Source organism: Chrysochloris asiatica, unplaced genomic scaffold (genome assembly GCF_000296735.1).
Source record: "Chrysochloris asiatica unplaced genomic scaffold, ChrAsi1.0 scaffold00127, whole genome shotgun sequence".
Lineage (NCBI taxonomy): Eukaryota > Metazoa > Chordata > Mammalia > Afrosoricida > Chrysochloridae > Chrysochloris > Chrysochloris asiatica.
In genome coordinates, this window is record NW_006408645.1 from 4,899,627 (window position 1) to 4,919,468 (window position 19,842).

The 19,842-nt window shown below is 40.7% G+C and overlaps 1 protein-coding gene across 1 annotated transcript in view; it reads left to right on the forward strand.

Moving 5' to 3' along the window:
• The window catches only part of TRANK1 (tetratricopeptide repeat and ankyrin repeat containing 1), a 100,933-nt gene that overhangs the window by 72,074 nt on the left and 9,017 nt on the right, over nucleotides 1-19,842 (forward strand). The window contains exons 17-20 of the mRNA XM_006869185.1: nucleotides 4,343-4,431; nucleotides 8,381-8,484; nucleotides 8,596-8,728; nucleotides 13,589-13,734. Coding sequence (XP_006869247.1) covers nucleotides 4,343-4,431; nucleotides 8,381-8,484; nucleotides 8,596-8,728; nucleotides 13,589-13,734 — 472 coding nt within the window. The remainder of the gene's footprint in view (nucleotides 1-4,342; nucleotides 4,432-8,380; nucleotides 8,485-8,595; nucleotides 8,729-13,588; nucleotides 13,735-19,842) is intronic.

The following is a 19,842-nucleotide window of genomic DNA, read 5'->3' on the forward strand; positions in this document are numbered from 1 at the left end:
GTTCAGAGTTCTGGGACCATCCCCTGAGCCTGCTTGGTCGGGTATTCTGTGTTGTTGTTGGCAGAGCTCTCTGCTATATGTCCACCCGATCTGCCATCTTGTTTGTTCCTCCTCTTGACCAATTTTATAGAGGCTCTTTTTGGTAATAGCTAAAGTCTCCTTTGAAAACAAGGATTAGAAACACTTTAAAGAGGCCTTTTGTTGCAGATCTGCCAAATGCAATATGTCTTTTGATTTCTTGACTACTACTTCCATGGACCTTCAACTAAAAAGAAAATGACTGAGTTGACCTAGCATTGTCATATTACTTAATTTTACCTCTAGCTCATATCCCTTTTATTCTTAAAGTATTTTTTGACCCTTGTTATAAAGAATCATCAAGTTAGGCAATTTCTTCAATTAAAAACACCAAATGGAAAACAATTACAAGTTATTTTATGTTCTGGTAGCATTAAGAATACAAGAAAAATTACAGTTTGAATTATGACTTGTAAGGTATACGTTGTTAAATCTTTGAGAGTATCTGTTTTCATTGTGCATGGGGACATGGACTAAGTGTAGTTACTAGGCAATTTCTTCAATATGGCACCTGCAGAGTCCACTGGCCCCAGTCAGGAGTAAAGTGGGGTTTTGCTGTGGGAATAAGATGCCACCAGGGCACTAATAGGCATATTGAACTAGCCCAAGACACTGCAATATTATCACTGCACATCTGCTGCAGGTCACTGACAGCAAACACAGAAGGGTTTGGTTATAAGAATTAGGATCTGGTTTTGCATCCTCTAAATATATCAAGTCTGTTGTTAAGTGCTATCTAGTTGGTTTTGACTCATAAAGACCCTGGCTAGAGTGTCCAAGGAGCAGCTGGTGAGTTTGAACCCCCCCCAACGTTGTGACTAGCAGCCCAGTGGTGTTCCTACAGCACCACACCAGAACTCCTTACTCCCCCATTTAGCGTCCATTGGCCTGGTTGTCTCTTCCTTTTAAGCTCTGATTTGGCTGTCAGCTTTGGCCTGTTATTTATAGACTCTTGTTTGCTTCATGGAGCTGAATTATGGAACCTTCAGGGAGTGTAACTCACTGCTGATGGTGCTCTGGGGGCTGTGGGTGGGGAGGACTGAGGAAGTCACCAGCAGGTAAGTGCGGATAGCAGAAGGGACTGGCAGAAGGTTGCTGCAGTAGTCTGTCTCCATCAATAGAAATGGGTCCAATTGCATAGTGTGATGAGCACAAAAGTCAGCACATTTTAAAATGCTGTCAAATTCTGTCATCTTGTCTCCTTGGCTTTGGACTTTTAAGGAAGAATTATAAAATGTTATCTGTTTTCTGCCTTGTAGTTGTAGAAATGAAAGTAGACCAGAGCTCAGAAATGAAACAAGTACTTTAAAAAGTCAAATAGGATTACCATGCTGTTGATAAGGACCACAGAGTTGGTTCTCACTCACAGGGACACTGTGTAGGGTTTTCGAGGCTGTGAAATTTTTCACAGTAGCAGAACACCTCATCTTTCTTTTCATTTAGCGCCGTATGATCTAATATTTTCAGTTCTGGGAATAAAACCAAGGAAGTTGAATGTTAGGAGGGAAACAGAAATCTGTACACCAGTGTTCATTTCAGTACTTTTCATAAAGACCCAATGGTGGAAACAACCCGAATATTCATCAGTAGATGAATGGATAAACAAAATGTGGTCCATACGTACCTGTGGCTGTCAAGTTCATTCTGACACTTGGTGGCCCATGTGTAATAGAGTAGAACTGACTCCTTAGTGTTTTCTTGGCTGTAATAGTTACAGAAGCAGATCAGTCACTAGGCGTTTCTTCCATGGTGCTGCTTGGGTAGAATCAAACAACCAGCCTTTCAGTTAGTAAAGTACAAACCACTTTAGCCCACCAGGCACCTTGTATACCAGTTAATATAACTTTTATTTACATTTATGCACCAACCACTAAAGCTAGTGATGATGAAACTGAAGAATTATACTAATTTCTTCAGTCTGAAATTGATCACACAATCAAGATACATTAGTAATTACTGGTGATTGAAATGCAATGATTGGAAACAAAGAGGAAGTATCAGTAGCTGGAAAATACGGACTTGGTGATAGAAATGATGCTAGAGATCGCATGATAGAATTTTGCAAGGCCAATGACTTATTTCTTGCAAATACCTTTCTTAACACAAAAGACAACTATACACATGAGTCTTACCAGATGGAATACACAGAAATCAACAAAGCCAGGGACAGATTGTGTAACAGACCTTCAGTTGCCCATAATGCAAGCTCAGGCTGTAGCTGAAGAAAATTAAAACAATTCCATGAGAGCCAAAATATGACCCTGAACACATTCCCCACTGAATTTAGAGATCATCTCAAGAACAGATTTGAGGCATTTAGACACTAATGACTAAAGACCAGAAGAGTTTGGGGATGACATCAAGAGCACCATACAGGAAGAAAGCAAGAGGTCATTAAGAAGACAAGAAAGAAGGAAAAGACAAAAGTGAATGTCAGAAGAGACTCTGAAACTTGTTCTCCAGCATAGAGATGCTAAAGCAAATGGAAGAAATGAGGAGGTAAATGAGTTGAACAGAAAATTTCAAAGGGCCGCTTGGGAAGACAAAGTCACATATTATAATGAAATGTGTGAAGACCTGGAGTTAGAAAACCAAAAGGGAAGAACATGCTTAGCATTTGTCAAGCTGAAAGAACTGAAGAAAAAATTCAAGCTCCAATTTGCAATACAGAATGATTCTGTTGGCCAAACATTGAATGATGCAGAAAGCATCAGAAGAACGTGAAATGAATACACAGATTTACTGTACCACAAAGGAATGGTTAATGTGAAGGAAGAAGTCCAAGGTGCGCTGAAGACATTGTCAAAGAACAAGGCTTTGGGAGCTGATGGAATACAAATTGAAATCTTTTAACAAACGGATGCAGCACTGGAGGTACTCACTCATCGATGCCAAGAAATTTGGAAGAAAACTACCTAGCTAACTGATTGGAAGAGATCCATATATGTGCCCATTCCAAAGAGAGGTGACCCAATGGAGTATGAAAATCATCAGAAAATATCATGCCAATAAAATTTTGCTAAAGATAATTTTAAAAAGCTACAACAGCATATTGACTGGGAACTGCCAGAGCTTCATGCCAGATTCACACGAGGATGAGGAATATCATTGCTAATGTCATATGGACCTTTGTTTAAAGTAGAGAATAACAGAAAGATGTTTGCTTGTGCTTTATTCACTATGCAAAGGCTTTTGATTTTGTAGATCATGACACGCTAGGAACAACAATGTAGAGAATGAGCATTCCATAACATTTAAGTGTGCTCATGAGGAGCCTGTACATAGACCAAGAACCAGTCATTCAAACACAACAGGGGGACATTGAATGGTTTAAAATCAGGAAAGGTGTGTGCCAGGGTTATATTCTTTCACCATATTTATTCACTGTGTATGTTGAGCACATAATCTGAGAAGCTGGATTATGTGACATCAGGATTGGAGAAAGACTCATTAATAATCTGTGACATGCAGATGGTTCAACTTTGCTGAAAATGAAGACTTAAAAGTACTCACTGATGAAGATAAAAGACCACAGTCTTTGGCATGGGTTGTACCTCAATGTAAAAATTAAAAACCCCTCACCAATGGACTAACAAAATCACAATAAATGGAGAAAAGATTGAAGTTGTCAAATACTTCATTTTACTTGGACCCACCGTCAACATTCATGGAAGCAGCAGTGAAGAAGTCAAATGACATATTGCATTAGGCATACCTGTTGTAGAAAACCTTTTTAAAGTGTTCTAGAACAAAGATGTCAGTTAGAGGACTAAGGTGTACCTGACCCAAGCCATGGTATTTTCAGTAACCTCATATATATACTAACGTTGGGCACTGAATAAGGAAGATCATAGAAGACTTGATGCATTTGAGCTGTGGTGTTAGAGAAGAATATTGAAATTACCATATCTGTGTTGGAAATATAGCCAGAATGTTCTTTAGAAGCCAGGATAGCGAAAACTTTCATACTTGGAATATATTATTAGAAGGGACCAGTCCCTGGAGAGTGACATCATGCTTGGTAACATGGAGGGTCAGTGAAAAAAAGGAAGACCCACAATGAAATGGATTGACACAGTGGCAGCAGCAGTGGGCTCAAGCCTAACAACCATCGTGAGGTTGGCACAAGACAGGGCAGTTCTGTTGCACTGAAGGTCACTGTGAGTCAGAACTGATTCCATAGCACCCAACAACAACATAAACAAGACAGTTTTAAGTGAATGAATGCTCAGAGAAGTAAACCTACTTTTCTTTTTCATTTCAGACTTTGATGATAGCATGTTTGCTAAGACTTCAACCCCCATGGAGTGGATTGAACAAGGGGAATACTATGCCAAGCACCAGTGCTGGAAGGTAAGGGGCTGGGTCAATAGCTACGGAGTGAGGTCTTTGTGACCACTGGCCTAATCAAGCTGTCAGACAGGTATGCCTTCATCACATTTATCACCAAGATAGGCGAGAGTATCAGTGCTTATATGAAACCACTGCTTCAGAAATGTCAGGTCATCCCACAATGGTAAGAGCTGCTTGTCTCAGCCCTTCCCTAGCACAGTCATGATAACCCTTTGTTTTGACCAAGTGCCAGCATGTGCCACTAGGTAAATAAAAGAGGCTATAATATTGTCTTAGTGAGGAATGCTTCTGTTTATTTTCTTTCCCTCTTAAACCCTATGCTGAAAAAGCTTCTGCCATTAGCATATCGAATTTTAAAACAGTAACTGATTGGTTCTCTCTTTTCTTTTTGAATTGATGGATATAAATTTAACTACCTATCTGAGTCTGATGCGCACCAGTTTGAACTGGCTGGTTTCTAGCCACAGCCATTTTATAGGGCTTGAGCACTGTTTGAAGAGCCCCATCACTTGCCCCACAGTCAGTATTTCTGTGTGTCACAGGGTCATATGTGTCTCCTATGCTGCAGCGGTAATGATGCCTTCACTTGCAAGCTAATAAAAAGGTGTTTTTAAATCCAATAACAAGAAGTCTGATCTTAGGGTTGGTTCTGAAGTCTAACAAAGTCAACAAGGACCCAATGTTATTCCATCTCTTTCTTACATCATCACAGTTCCCCCTCATGCTTGCCCAATGGCTGCAGTAGCTCCAAACATCAGATCCTTCCTCAGTAGCGCCTCAAGCAGGAATGCAGGGTAGGAACTCTCTTTATCGAGGTGCTTTTTTTTTTTCTTTATGAAGACCCCAGTGGTTTTCCCTCATGTCCCATTGACTAGTTCTAGACCACTTCTAGATGCAGGGGAGTCTTGGAGAGTAATCCCATCTGGCATTTTCAGCCTTTGATGGGATGTAGCTTCTGCTACCAGATGAGAAAAGGACACAGGAATGGTATGTATGGCTTGGCATGACCACATACACATTGCCTTAAAAACTAACCCTTCCATGCACATGGAACTGCATGTTGAATTTTGGATTGAGCACTTTATTTCCTTAGTGTTCAATTAGAGAGGTTCTAGCTCCTCAGAAGTTACAGAATCGTTTTTTCAAGTTTCTCTTGTCACCCCTTGCTCTCCTTAATTTTATTCCTGGTCAATAAACGTTAAGTCTTTGATTTTTTTCTCTCAAGGCTTTGTCTTACTGATTTCATGGTATGTCTCATTGGGCATAGAGTTGGACATGAGCAAAAGTCCTAGGGAGTGATGAAAGCATTAAAATCCCAAGTCAGAACTTAATGGAAGCCCCAACTGAGATGTCTTCTGTCTGATGTGCCTGGCACAAGGGTTTCCCAGAGTTTTCTTAATCACACTTTTTAGGAGAGTTTTTTATTCTGTGGTGGCAGGTGAAATAGTTTCAAATCTACAGCATATAACTCACAAATGGGGCTTATCAGTTACCGTTTGCTACACAATACTTCCAAAACATAGTGGCTTAAACAAGCCATTTATGTAGCTCATAGTTCTGTGAATTGGCAAAGCTAAGTTAACCTGAATAGAGCTGATCTCAGCTAGTCAACTCATCTGTCTACATTCAACTGTCAGGCAGCACTACTTTTGGGGGTTGACTGGCTGTTGGCTCAGGTGATGGAGGTAACTGAACCACTCATTCTCATCCCCCAACAGGATAGTCTGGGGCTTGTTCATATGGTATCTGGGCAGGATTCAAAGACTCTGAACAGAAACATGCAAGACCTCTTTGAGGCCTAAGCTTGGAAGTGGCACAGTGTTATTTCTGCTGTATTCTGTTGGCCAAAGCAAGTCACACCCCAGAATGAAAGGAAAGGAAAGAACTACCATTCTTGATGGTAAAGGGGCATGGATAGAGGGAGGAGTGAAGAGCTGTGTCTACCCTTACAGTTTGTCAAGAGGGGTGAGAAAACAGTATTTGCACTGTTGTGTGTTTGGGTGTGTCTAGAAAGTATTATTAATATGTAGCATTTAACTACAGAAGTTGAGTGAGCCTTCTAACTTTATTCTCTGGCCATGCTTACTGTAATTGGAAAGAAATACTAAACACTTGGCTATTGTTTAAAGCTAAGAATTTTGCTGAGGTGGTATATGAAGGAAAGGGTGAGATAGAATGGGCAGCAGGTGCGGGTATAAAATCGGACAACAAGGGAAAGTCTTAACCTTTTTTGGATCACTGTTGGTGTTGCCCATGAGTTCGGCCTATGGCTTTCCAATTCTTTATCTGTTTTTAAATATCTTTTGAATGTTAGGCTCTAAAATCTTTTCAGAGGAATAGGCATAAATGAGAATGCTATTTAAAAAAAAAAAATCTTTTACCTGCCTGATTTTATTTTTTTCTCCACTACACTAAAGGACTTTAAGGAGCTCTGGTAGCATAATGGGTACTAATTGAGCTGCTAGCAGCAAGGTCAGTGGTTTGAAACTACCAGCTGTTCTGTGGGACAAAGATGAGACTTTCTGCTCCTGTAAAGATGTACAGCCTTGGAAACCCTATGCAGGGTCACTGAGTCAGAACCGACTTCACAGCACACCACCACCACTACACTAAAGGACTTTAGGAGTCCTGGTTTGGTGCTATAGGATAAGCACTTGGACTAGAGGTTGGTTTGAACTGCAAGGGTGGTAGTTCAAAGTCACTAGTTGCTCCTTGGAAATCCCAAACAGGGTCGCTGTGAGTCAGAACCAACTGAACAGAACTTAACAACAACAAAGTGACTTTTAGGCTGGTTTATTGATTTTTTTTAATGTTTCAGTGAATGTTTCAGAATCATCTTTGAAATTCATTCATTCTAGCTATGGGCCAAGCATTGTGTTTATGTCTCAAGGTCATGATGGTGAGCAAACCAGGCATAGAAACCATGGTATAGTTCCAATTATTTGTAGGTGTCACAAATGAAAGACCAGGTGTCACTAGAACAGCTCTGTCCTGGACAGGGAGGCCAGAGAAGGCTCCTTTGAAGAGGGGAACCTAGAGCTGAGACCTGTAGGATGAATGAGGTTAACCAGGCAGAGAAGGGACCGTAGAGTGTTTAAATCAAAGGGCAGAGTGTGTACACAGGCCTTGTGGTGGGAAGGAGCATGGGCTGGGGAGGCTGGAGCAAGTGTGAAGCAGGGAGATGCTTTCCTGTTCACTCTATCAGCGATTGCTGCTTCCTTGTCCATTCTGGGACCTAATTTCTCATGCTGAGCAGGACATGAACTTTCTGCCCCTATAGCCTATACTTGAGACACAGGTCAGCATTCCTGTTTTATAAATCGGTTTTCTGTTGGCAGAAATCAGGGTGCAGACTGACTTTCCTGTAACATGTGAGCCCACCTTATATTCAGAAGGTTTGGTTATCCCAGATCTGAAGGTCCCAAGGATCTGGTCAGTTATTTTTTGGTTGTGGTGTGATGCCATCTCTTTACTCTATCATGTACTACAGCTTTCCACCAATACTTCGAGGTAGCCGTTGGAGTTACCAACTGGAGAAAAACCTGTGTTGACACCCAGAAGTTCCACTGGGTGACTTTGGGCCAATCACTCCACATCTCTGACCTGAGGTTACTAGTATACATAGTGAGAAGGTGCTACTTCTGGCACTTGACTGATGGAAGGGTAAATGAGGGTGTTATGCTAGCCTGTGGATGACAACCTATAAAAAAATCCCTACTATGTATTTTTCCCATGACTTTTGAGTACCTCCAAAAGACACCTTTGTGTATGAAGTGTTACCTGGTTATTCTTGTTGGGCCTTACCTACTTTTATTAGCAAACCAGCACCTTTCTGCTCCTGGCTCTCTGGTGGGGCTGTGTCAGTACAACACATGAGGCACAGTTTTTAGTCTTGTTCTGTGTTACCTCCATTCCCTTGGAGGGGATTAAAGCCATTTGTCTATTCCAGGTTGCTGCCAAGTGTTATCAGAAAGGAGGTGCACTTGAGAAGGAAAAGCTGGCTCTGGCCCACAACACTGCCCTGAACATGAAATCCAAGAAAGTCAGCCCCAAGTAAGAGTCTCTGGGAGCATTTCCACATTGTTCAGATGAGAGCAGCAGGTTAAATATTTTAGTGTTGGATCAATGTGTGATGGAGATTCTGTTTTGTTTCTCTTATCCCAGGGAAAAGCAGTTGGCGTATTTGGAACTGGCTAAGACTTATTTGGAGTGCAATGAGCCAAAGCTATCTCTCAAGTGTCTGAGCTATGGCAAGGAGTTTCAGCTGTGTGCCCAACTGTGCGAGAAGCTGGGAAAGGTACAACACTGCACCACCCCCACCCCAATCCCTAGGGAGACTGGGCTTTAGTTGAGCACATTGAGGGGTGGTCTGCAACCTCTGTGTGTAGTGGGATAGGGCTCTAGTGCTCTAAAGAGGGAGAACCTGGCCTTGATGATGCTAAGGACAGCCCTTCTTTCTCAGTGTGTTCAAGCTTTTAGAAGCTTCCAAAGGCAGTATGTATGTCCACATCTGTGTTAATGTGTTAATGCCTGATATGCATCACCCACCATGAAAAAAAAAAATCAAATCCACTGTCATTAAATCATTTTTTACTCATAGAGATCCTATATAAGATTTCTGAGATTGTAAAATTTTATTGGAACAGACAGTCTCATCTTTCTCCCTCAGAGCAGCTGGTGGGTTTGAACCACAGTCCAGTGCTGATCTACATTGTTATCAGGGTTCCTTAATATGAACCATAAGGGGACCAAGTGTTCTTGTCAAAAGACAGCTGGGTCTTAGAATATTCCTGCCTTCCCTCTTCATTGCCACCACCTTGGACCCCAAGCAGTGATGGCTAGACCTCAACCTGAGAACACTTTTGTCTAGCAGTGGCCTTCATAACTGTACCAGAGACCCCTTCCTTTCCTGTTGCCTGCATGCCAAGGTCTGCTTCTGAAGTGGGGCAGGAGACTGTAAGTGCAGCCCACCCCCCTAAGTGGGTAGGCCACACTGTTTCTGGAGGCACACCCTTCCTTCTTTCCCTCCGCTTTCACATTCTTGGCCACTGGTGGCAGCTTTTTCTGCCTTCTCTCACCAGCACATTCTAGCAGCTCTAAGTCCCTTTCTTTGCTCAAGCCCCTCCCTGGAATGGTACTCAGTTCTCAGCCATCTCAGATGTCTTGTGTACATCCCACCTCAAACTGATGAGCATGATTCAAACTGACCATGATCCATAGGCCAAATTGTCTCTGTGCTCTCAACCCTCAAACGTGTGCACCCTTGGGAAGAAGTGTTTGTGAGGGAGGTTGTGGGAGTATTAGATTTCCTTTGAGGGATTCCTGTGCATTGCCTGCCTCTCCCCTCTCTCCAGAGAGCAGAATTGGTTTCCCTGGAAACCTCTCAAGTCCCTTGCTCTGGATGGCAGGTGGGAGTCCCCTCACTCAGAGCCAATCTCTCCTCTTTTTCTCTAATTGGTACACATTTGGCACCTAATGAGGCCTTCACATGCAGGGAAACAATGTGGCTGAATGTTGTTTTGATCTGGCTGAGCACCCTGGCCTCGGAAGTCTCTGGACATAGAAGAACCATTTAAAATCAGCTAAGATTTTAAGAGCCCTAAGTGCAGCTATCTGAAAGGTCAGCTGTTTGAACCCACTAGCTGCTCCTCAGAAAAAAAGACCTGGTGATATGCTTCCGTAAAGATTACAGCCTAGGAAACCTTCTGGGGATGGCTTACAATCACAAAAAAGAATTATTAGAGGGCCTGGCTTTGTTTCATTCTGACATTGGGCTCTCTTTAGACCTCAGGTGCAGCACATAGAGTTAACAGGCTCATTCAGCAAATACGTAGAGTTCTTAGCTGTGCCAGACATTATGTGTGCTGGGCCACAAGCAAGCCTGTTTAGAATTTTCTCCTCCTTTTCCATTAACTACTGCTTCTCTTTATAAAGCTATTGATGTAAGTTCACAAATACTAATCACCATAATATTGTAGCTAAAACACCAGAAAATTTGACAAAATCGGTAGCTATGAAAACACCAACAGAAATGAAAACAATAGTCCGTGCTTATAGCTTGTTCAGGTGAAACTATATGATTTGAAGGATCGTTGTGATTAGGTAATTATAACAGCTTTGACAGGAGCACAGTAGAAGGTCCCAAAAGTAAATTAGCATAGAGTTTTACTTTTGTAGGTATATCGATACATGCAAGCTGGGCTTATGAAAAATGCTTTTATTGTTATAAGTAACTAAACCCCCAAAACAAACCCATTGTTGTGGACAGAGTAGGACTGTTCCATCAGGTTTCTGAGGCTGTAAATCTTATGGAAACAGATAACTTCATCTTTCTCTTAAGGAGCAACTGGTGGGTTTGAACTGCTGAACTTTTGGTTAGCAGTACAGCTCTTAACCCACTGTACCACCAGGGCTTGTTTATAAGTTTCTGCTGCAGCACTTCACAAAAACTTTATGTCTGGACAGTCATTTTGGTGTTATCCTCTCTGGCAGTTCTACTTGTGAGAGAGGTTGGCACTAGGGAGTGTGGGGAATCCACACCCTGCAGGCTCCCTAGTGACAGTGCTGTGATGAACAGGAAGGGAGCCAGTTTGGCTGGAGCTAAGTGAGGTGGGGAGAACTGGTAAAATGAGAAAGCGTGGCAGGAACAGATTATGTAGGGCCTTGTGGTTTGTGGTAAAGACTGGGTTTTGTTCAAGACTGAGGGGGTGCCAGTGGAAGGTTTTGATTGGAGGAATGAAATGAAGTGAATTATGATGATGTTCTTTGGAAAGGTCTGTAGAACAGCAAGAGTAGAAGCAGGAAGGCCAGTTTGTAGTGTTTTAAGCTGATATGATGGTGGTGGTGAGGGTGTGGGAAAGAGTACCTGGGAGATGTGAAAACCAAGCATACAGTGTTAGCTTATGGGCTGGAAGGGAAGAGTGAGAGGGAAGAGTATATACTTCTGTTCTTGAAACCTTACCATTGATCCACAAGTTCAAGTCACTGCATTTAAAAATGATTAAAAAAATATTTTGCTTTATGGAGTTCTCTTTATTTTAAGGTGACACCTCTCCCCCTTTCTAAGAAGTGGCAAATCTATGAGATGTGACAAAACATTTGCCATTTGAACATTCTTCACATGTACAATTCAGTGACATTAATTTATGTTCATTATAAGTTCAGCCATCACCCTCTCCATTGCCAAATTTTCCATCAGTCTTAACAGAAACTCTGCCCGCTAAGTAGTGAGTCCTCATTTCTCCCTCTCTCCCACTTACCCCTGATAATCACTAATAAACTTTAGTCTCTATATGTTTGCATATTCTAGATATTTCATAAAGGTGGAATCCTGCAATATTTGTCCTTTGGTGTCTGACCTACTTCACTCACCATAATAATGCATTTTGTTTTATTCATCATCTTCTCTTCCATAGCCGGATTCCATTACTCTTCTATTTTCACTGGCAGCTGTTCTAAGGCATTTCATATATGTCTCCCTATATATATAGGATTGAAGAATAAATAGTGGCATTTTCATGCATATAAGAGGGGGCTTCAAAAAGTTTGTAAAAAAATTCCATTACTTTTTATTTCACTTTTCATGTATTTTTTTGGGAAGCCCTGTTACATATTTTAAACTTATCTGAATGGCACCTTCAGTTTTTCTATTCCCTGCTGTGGTGTCAAGATTTCTGACTGCTAATATCCTGGTTTAGCGCTGTAGGATCAGCACTGTTCTTCTAACCACAAGGTCAGCAGTTCAAACCCACCAGCCACTCCTCGGAAACCCTGTACAAGGTCACTATGAGTCGGAACTGACTTGATGGCACTTCACAACAACAGTAATACTCTAGAGTGAACATTCCCTGAAGCTGACTTACCCACTTCCCTAGAAATGAACCATTTGGTGTTCCCAATTCTTAGCTGCTACACATAGCACTGCAGGCAAAATGCAGCCTGGAGTATGCATAGATTTACCTTCGTTAAGTAGTAGGTGGTGTAGACGGTTTGTACTCGACTACTAGTGTAAAGATTGACTGTTTGAGCCCACCTAGTGGGACTACAGAAGATAGGCCTGACAATATGCTTCCATAGATTACAGCCAAGAAAGCCCTGTGGAGCAGTTCTCCTCTGCAGTCCTGGGTCACCAGGAGTCAGCATTGACTCTGTGGAAACTAACAACAACCACTTTGCTTTCCAGAATGGCCATACCTTAGTGCACAGGGTTTCCATTTTCCTCATCTCCTTCACCAAGTTCAGTGAGTTCTGATTTTCTAATTTTTGCAAAGCTGATGGATGTATTCTTCTGATGATTAGTAAGGATGAGCATCTTCATTTGTTAGTCATTCAGGTTTCTCCTGCTGTGACCTGGCAGTCTATATCCTTTGACTAATTTATGTGTATTTTCAGGAAAGTCATTTGTCGTTATAGGAATCGATCTTACATTCTAGATTTGTCCAGCCCAGTGTAATAACCACTAACCACATGTGGCTATCTAAACTTAAGTGAATTAAAGTTAAATAAAATGAAATTCCTTGCTTATGGTAACCATAGTTCAAGGGCTAAGTATTCACATGAGACTTGTTGTTAAGTGCCATTGAGTTGGTTCCAACTCATAGCAGCCCTGCATAGGGTTTCTGAGGAATGGCTGTTTGAATCACTGACATTGTGGTTAAAACTGACCTTGCAGTCCAGTACTAATCCTACAGCGCCACATCAGGACTCCTCACATGTGACTAGTGCACATAGAAAACATTTTTATCTTTGCAGAAAGTTCTGTTGAATAATGCTGGGTCTAGGTGTTAATGTTTGCTGATTCTCTGTTAACTTTAGTTTGTGTATTCTTGTTAAAATTTTTGATATTAAAATTTCTCCTCTAAAGTTTATATATTTTCAGTATTGTTGAAGACTTCCCTTACTTCAAGGTTAAAATAATAGTCTACATTTAGATGTTTAATCTGTTCCTTGCTTACCTTTGTGTATGGTGTGAGATGGAATTTAACTTGATTTTTCTCCATATAGAGAATTGTTTTTTTGTTTTAAAATGTTACCTATATTTTAGTGTTTTTTCACTGGCTTCTAATAAGTAACATCTTTATTAATTCTAGTGTTGGTTTTTTTAAGATAAAACGTTAATTTATAAATGCTCTAACAAAAAAATTGTACTCTGCCTTAGATAAAAGATGCAGCCTATTTCTATAAGCGAAGCCAGTGCTACAAAGATGCTTTCAGATGTTTTGAACAGATTCAGGAGTTCGACCTAGCACTCAAAATGTACTGCCAAGAGGAGCTTTTTGAAGAAGCTGCTGTTGCAGTGGAAAAGTAGGTGGTTTTATTCTCTCCCTTCTCTCTTCCTTCCTCCCCCCCTCCCTCCCAGGCCCTTCTACCTCTTTCTGGGGCAGCTCGCCCTGGATGGTAGTATCATGGTGCTTCTGAGGTGGTTGACCATGTCCCTTCCTTCTAGAAGGGAGACACATCCACGCTAGGCCTAGAGTTCCTTAAGAACAGGATTTTACTGTGGTTTTACTCCCATTTATAAACTTTTAACAAAATATCATATGGCAAAGGGACTGAAGAAGATGAAAGATGTGTTATGAGTGTGTAAATAACACCTATAGCAGCGTGACATTTTATACCTGATGATAGTTCTGTCCTTTTTACCTTTACTTTCCTCAGTGGATGGTTTTATTGATGTGTAGATGGATGAAGAGTACTAGTGGGCAGTCAGGATTCTGCGTCATCATCTACTGGCAGGTCCCCAAATGCACACTTCTACATCTGAGTATAAAATGGATATGCATATACTCTAAGTTATACGACACAGAAGCTCCATATCTGACCCAATGGGTGTGTGGGAGGGGTTAAGGAAGGCCTGCTTGAGCCTAAAGTTAGCTTTAGCTACCATTCTGATGGTGAAGTGGACAAGGGTGGAATTAATTGTTGATAAGGAATCTAGAAACAACATGAACACTGTATCCCAGGTGGGATCTTCCTGGTGGCATGACAGAGCTAGCACAAGAGAAATTCTGCTCTTCTGCATGTCTGCTTAGCAGGAGTTTTAGTCAGCTCTCTGGTCCTGGGAGAGTGGGCTATGGCTTGGTTCTATATTTCTTTGTTTTTTACCAAGTTATACATGTTGATAAAATGAACATAATTGATCCAGATGCTAACACTTTGAGTCTTTATTTTTCAGTTAAATTTTATGGAAACATAGCATATATTTAGAAAAGTACATATAGTTTCCATAAAGTTAACATGTTTGTGTAACCAAAACCCAGATAAAGAAATGGATTTTTATTTTTTGAAGTGGAAAAGTAGCTGTCCAGTTCTGTGGTTAGTAACTGAGCATATTCCTTTATCAAGGTTGTTGGCCCCATTATAAGTATGTCTACGTAATGAGTGCCAGGTTTACAATACATAATTCATGAGAATTGAGTGCCATTTTTATTTGGTATCTGATTAATTGGGTACCAAATAAGTATGCATAAGCCATTATGAATATGATACACACAATGGATGTAAGTAATTGAACAAACCAATTAACGTGTTAGTTCAGATAGCAAAAGCAAATGAGAAAGTTTTTAATGGAATATTGGCTTGAGCTCTGTGTATAGTTTGAGTATTGGGGTACTTCAAAAGTTCATGGAAAAAATCCCAATATCTTTTCATTGAATTTTTTTCTTGAACATTTTGAAGTCCCCTTGTAAGACTCCTGGTGTGGCACTGTAGGATCAGCATTGGACTGTGAACCACAAGGTTGGCAGTTCAAACCCACCAGCTGCTTCTTGGAAACTCTATATCGGATCGCTATGAAGCAGAATTAACTTGAAGGCACTTAACAACAACAACATTAGATTTTTCTGAAACTTTTTTTGAACACTATGTATACTGAATGTAAAATTAATTTACTAGCAGAAGGTGCGTTGAGGATATTTTAAATTTGAAAGAAAAATCAACCCTGGACACCTGGAATCAGATTTTTCCATCCATTGGACATGAAGGACACTTGTTTGAATTATTCCTTCTCCAATTAGCTTATCCCAGCTCTTAGATGATAAAGAAGCATTATTTGATGGTATGAGGGGTAGGAAGAAAGGGAGAGTGTGAATCACTAAATAAAAGGTAGATATATATCAACTTGAATGAAGGGGAAGGTTAAATAAATAAATAAAGTTAATTAATTAAAAAATATATAAAATAAACAAATAAGTTAAAGGGAAAAACCCTCCAGATTGCTAAGTGGGCCCAAGGCTTTAGATGCCAGGCTTGGCAGGTCCCCACTATACCCTTGCTTTTGACCTGTTGGCTACAAATTTGGGTATTCCCACTCTCCCCTCATGATGTCAACCATAAGCTCAGGAGTGCCCAGAGATGTCCCACTTCTGATTTGCTAACCTCCCACTAGTCTTTGGGGTTTTTAGGAGAATTCTCAGAACTCAACTATTATAATTTTATTATAGAAGAAAAAAGAAAAGAAAAATAACAACCAGAGCACTGTATAAACTTGTTTGGATCCTGACGTGGGAATTTGAATGCAGAATGGGCTTTAGAAAATATTAAGGTGTTTTTAGTAAAATCAGTATGAACCACCAAGTCAGTGATTCAAATTCTCCAGCCACTCCTTGGAAACCTTATACAGGGTTACTATGAGTCAGAACTGACTCAATGGTACTTCACAACACTAACAGTTAATTGTGTTAGCTGTGATAATATCAATGGTGCTTTTGTTAATAAACTCCTTGTCTGTTAGAAATGTAGTGAAGTATTTACAGTTGAAAAGATAGGATGTGATAGTTGGCATTTACTCTGAAATACTCCAGTAGAAAATAAATAATAAGAAACAAAAGAGACTATCTGGATAGTTGCCTAAATTTGCTAAAAATACTCAGGTTTTCATTAGCTAATGCTAACATGAGTATTTTTCCTTCTTTCATTTGCATTCATGGAAGGCCTCTTGTATTAGCAAATCTGATGTTTTTGGAATAACCTTGAGGTATCATAAGATGGCCCTTGAATACTTCTTACATAAGGAAACAGATTTTAGTAAGAGGGTTCAAAAATAAGCATATTTTTATTGGATTGTTCTAAGGCCTTGAAACTTGGTGGCCAGGGATTTTGTTAGTGGTGTGTGGGTATATATTGACTGATCTGCAGAGTCAAGGGAGCCCTTCAGAGCTTCATGAATCACACACTAATTCAACCACATGCACACCTGCCAAAAGAGCAACATCACAAATTAGCTAATGGTGGTGGTGGCAGTTATGTGCCATGGAGTTGGTTCTGACTCATAGCAACCCTGTATAGGGTTTTTGGACTGGAAATCTTTACAGGAGCAGAAAACCGCATCTTTCTCCTGTGGAATGGCTGGTAGTTTAGAACTGCTGACTTTGAGGTCCTTAATTAGATTACAGAGAGAGATGTTTTCTTTTGTTTCCAGTCCCCTTCTTTGTTCCTCATTTATCACATATTGAACATGGCTGTATGTCTGAAATGACTGTCATGCTTTTTTGGGAATGTAAAAGGATCTGTGGGTGGTAGAAGTGGTTTGCATTCATCTGTTAACTTAAAAGGTTGTCAGTTTGAACCTACCCAGAGGCATTTCAGAAAAAAGTTCTGTCTGCTTCCAGAATCATAGTCTTGAAAACTCTCTGGAGCAGTTCTACCATACACCCTCCCATGAGTTAGAATTGATGCAGTGGCAATGAGTATGTGTTGTGTTTTGCTTTTATGGGAGTTTAAGAATATTTCTTTTCCAGGATAAGTTTAATTATGCATCTTTTTTTTTTTTGTAAGGTTTTTGTTGTGGATTGAGTAAAAGTTTACAGGGCAGATCATCAGTTTTATGTTCAACAAATCATACACCTTGTTTCATTGCAATGATTATAATCCCATCCATGTACCATCAGTTAATAGTATTTCTCTCTATTCACTTTAGCTTTTTTTTTTTTTTTTTAAACAACAACAACAACAAAACCCCCCAAACACTCAGACATATATAATAATTTACACCTCTAAAGGGCACATTCTGCAACTCTGCCTCCTGGCCACCAGCTCTTAGTCCTTCTCTTTCCATGAATCTACAGTCCTCAGCTGCTCCCCCTCTGCGTGACCCCATCTCTGCTTCCGTCTCTGGTGTCGCTGCTTCCCTGGATAGGGTCCAATATTCTGCTTGTGCTCTTCTCCCTTGATGATCCTAGGGTCCTCTGTTTCTGGACTGTAAGATTAACCACTCCCCTGTTTTTGTTACAAAACTTCTACCTTTACAATTGTGACAGTCACAATTAGTTATGATAACAGTTATTCACTATTGAATCATACGAATCTTATCCCCATCTCTGTTCACCAGACCCATCTAGACAAGATGAAAACTATTCAGTGGGGACTCTTTCTTCCCCCATACACTCTTAAACTAAACTCCCTCTTGAAACCTTGTAAGCCAGTCACTTTGTGCCTTGATTGCCCTCTCATTTTAGGTAGCCAGTGTCTAAGTTGCCCGTCCCTATCTACCCTGTGTACAGGTACTTGATGTGAAGACTCCTTTCCTCTCTGTTGGTATTTAGAGTCTGAGTATAGGTCAGGTTCATCCAATGGTAGCAATTTACCCTTGTTTCCTTTATCAAAAAAAATTTTTTTTTTAATTTTTGTAATCTTCCTCTAGTCGATCTGATTATCAAGCTATTGAGGCTAGGTCAAATGGGTACTGTCTGCAAGTTTGAGTGTTCTTGTGCATCACCCCTCACTTCATATCAGCTGGATGCTTCACACTCAGCTCTAGGCCTTTGTGGCTATGTCCTTGTTCATGGGCTCAAGTGTCCCCAGGTCTCACCATACTTTGGACCAACCAGCCCTTCCTGTTCGCTGTCTCATCTCCAGGTCAATGGGAGTCAATGGACTGTGATTGAACTCAGCCCATTTCTTTATTGCTGCCTTTCCCCCTCTTCTACTCACCAGTATACCAGTGTGGTAGCCAGCAAGCTTACATGCCTGTTCATGTGTTCCCTTTGAGTTTCAGTCTTAGAGGGGAGTTTGTCCTGAAGGAACTTGATTGTTAGCCATGATGGCTTCCTGGTGAACAGCTTACTTATTCTTGTAGTAGCCAGTCATGCTGACATTTTTGTTTTGGGTTTTTCTTGATGATCTTTCTATGAAGATGTATCTTCTGTTGGCTCTAGCTGTTCCAGGTTGGTCTGCTTGTCCTTGCTAGTGGGAATGTCCTACTTCATAAGGTTCTGGATGGGACTCAGGATTCCACCTAAGGTCCAATACTCTGAAAAGGCTTTACAAGAGGCCTATTTCACTGGGCAAGTTGTAGAACCCCTTTCAGGTATTCCAATCAGTTATAGGCTGAAAATGGGCTTACAAGTTTTCTGTAATCGTGTTTTCCAACATCCCTTTCTATATCACTCAAATGTCTATTTTACAATAGTAGGCAAGGGAAACCAATATTCATAAGACAGTCAAGCATTTTAGTACGATTTCCACTCTTCAAACTATGCCTAGATCCCTGGATCACAGAGCCCTGTTGTTCCAGGGTTGAGCATGCATCACTATTTACCTCTGTCCCACTTAGGACATGCAAACCGGTCTCAGTGTTCACTTTATCTTGTTCTTCTACCTCCTCCCCTTCTTGTATTGCCCTCCCCAACACCTGAACTAAACCCTCCACCTCAGCCCCACTGTTGTGGTTACCTTATATTTCATTGTCTTTCTTCCATTTAAGACAATCTATTTTATCCTATAATCTACCTGATATTCTCACCACCTGGATCTCTTGTTCCTCTGTGTTTACCTTTTTTCACATTGTAATTGTTTTGATCGTAGACTGACCTTCCAGATCCTCTTTTCTTATAATTTTATTCTGTTCTTGACACTTCTATTTGACGATTGAGTTCAGGATGATGCTGCCACGTACGTCATTCTCTTGGTTGTTGCCTGTTCTTGTTGGTTCTCAGTCCACAGAACTTCCTTTAGTATGTTTTTCATAACAGGGTTGGCTTTAGAAAAATCCCTTAGCTTCTGTTTATCCTGGAATGTTTTGATTACACCATCGTATTTGATTGACATCTTTGCTGGGTAAAGGATTCTTGGGTGGCAGTTTTTTTCTTTCAGGGTTTTGAACATGTCTCCCCATTTCTTTCTTGCCTGCATGGTTTCTGTTGCGAGATCTGAGCTTAATCTGATTTGCTTGCTTTTGTGTGTTACACTTCTCTTTTCCCTAGCTGCTTTAGGATTCTGCCCTTATCTTTCATTTTGGAGAGCTTGATTATTACATGTCTTGGTTATTTTCTTTTAGGGTCTATCCTTCCTCGGGTTTGTTGAACTTCTCAAATGCGTATCTTTTCCCTCTCAGGATGTTAGGGAAATTTTCTTCCAGCAGGTCTTCAACTATCTCCTCTGTGGATTTGTGTGACTTTTCCTGTTCTGAATTGC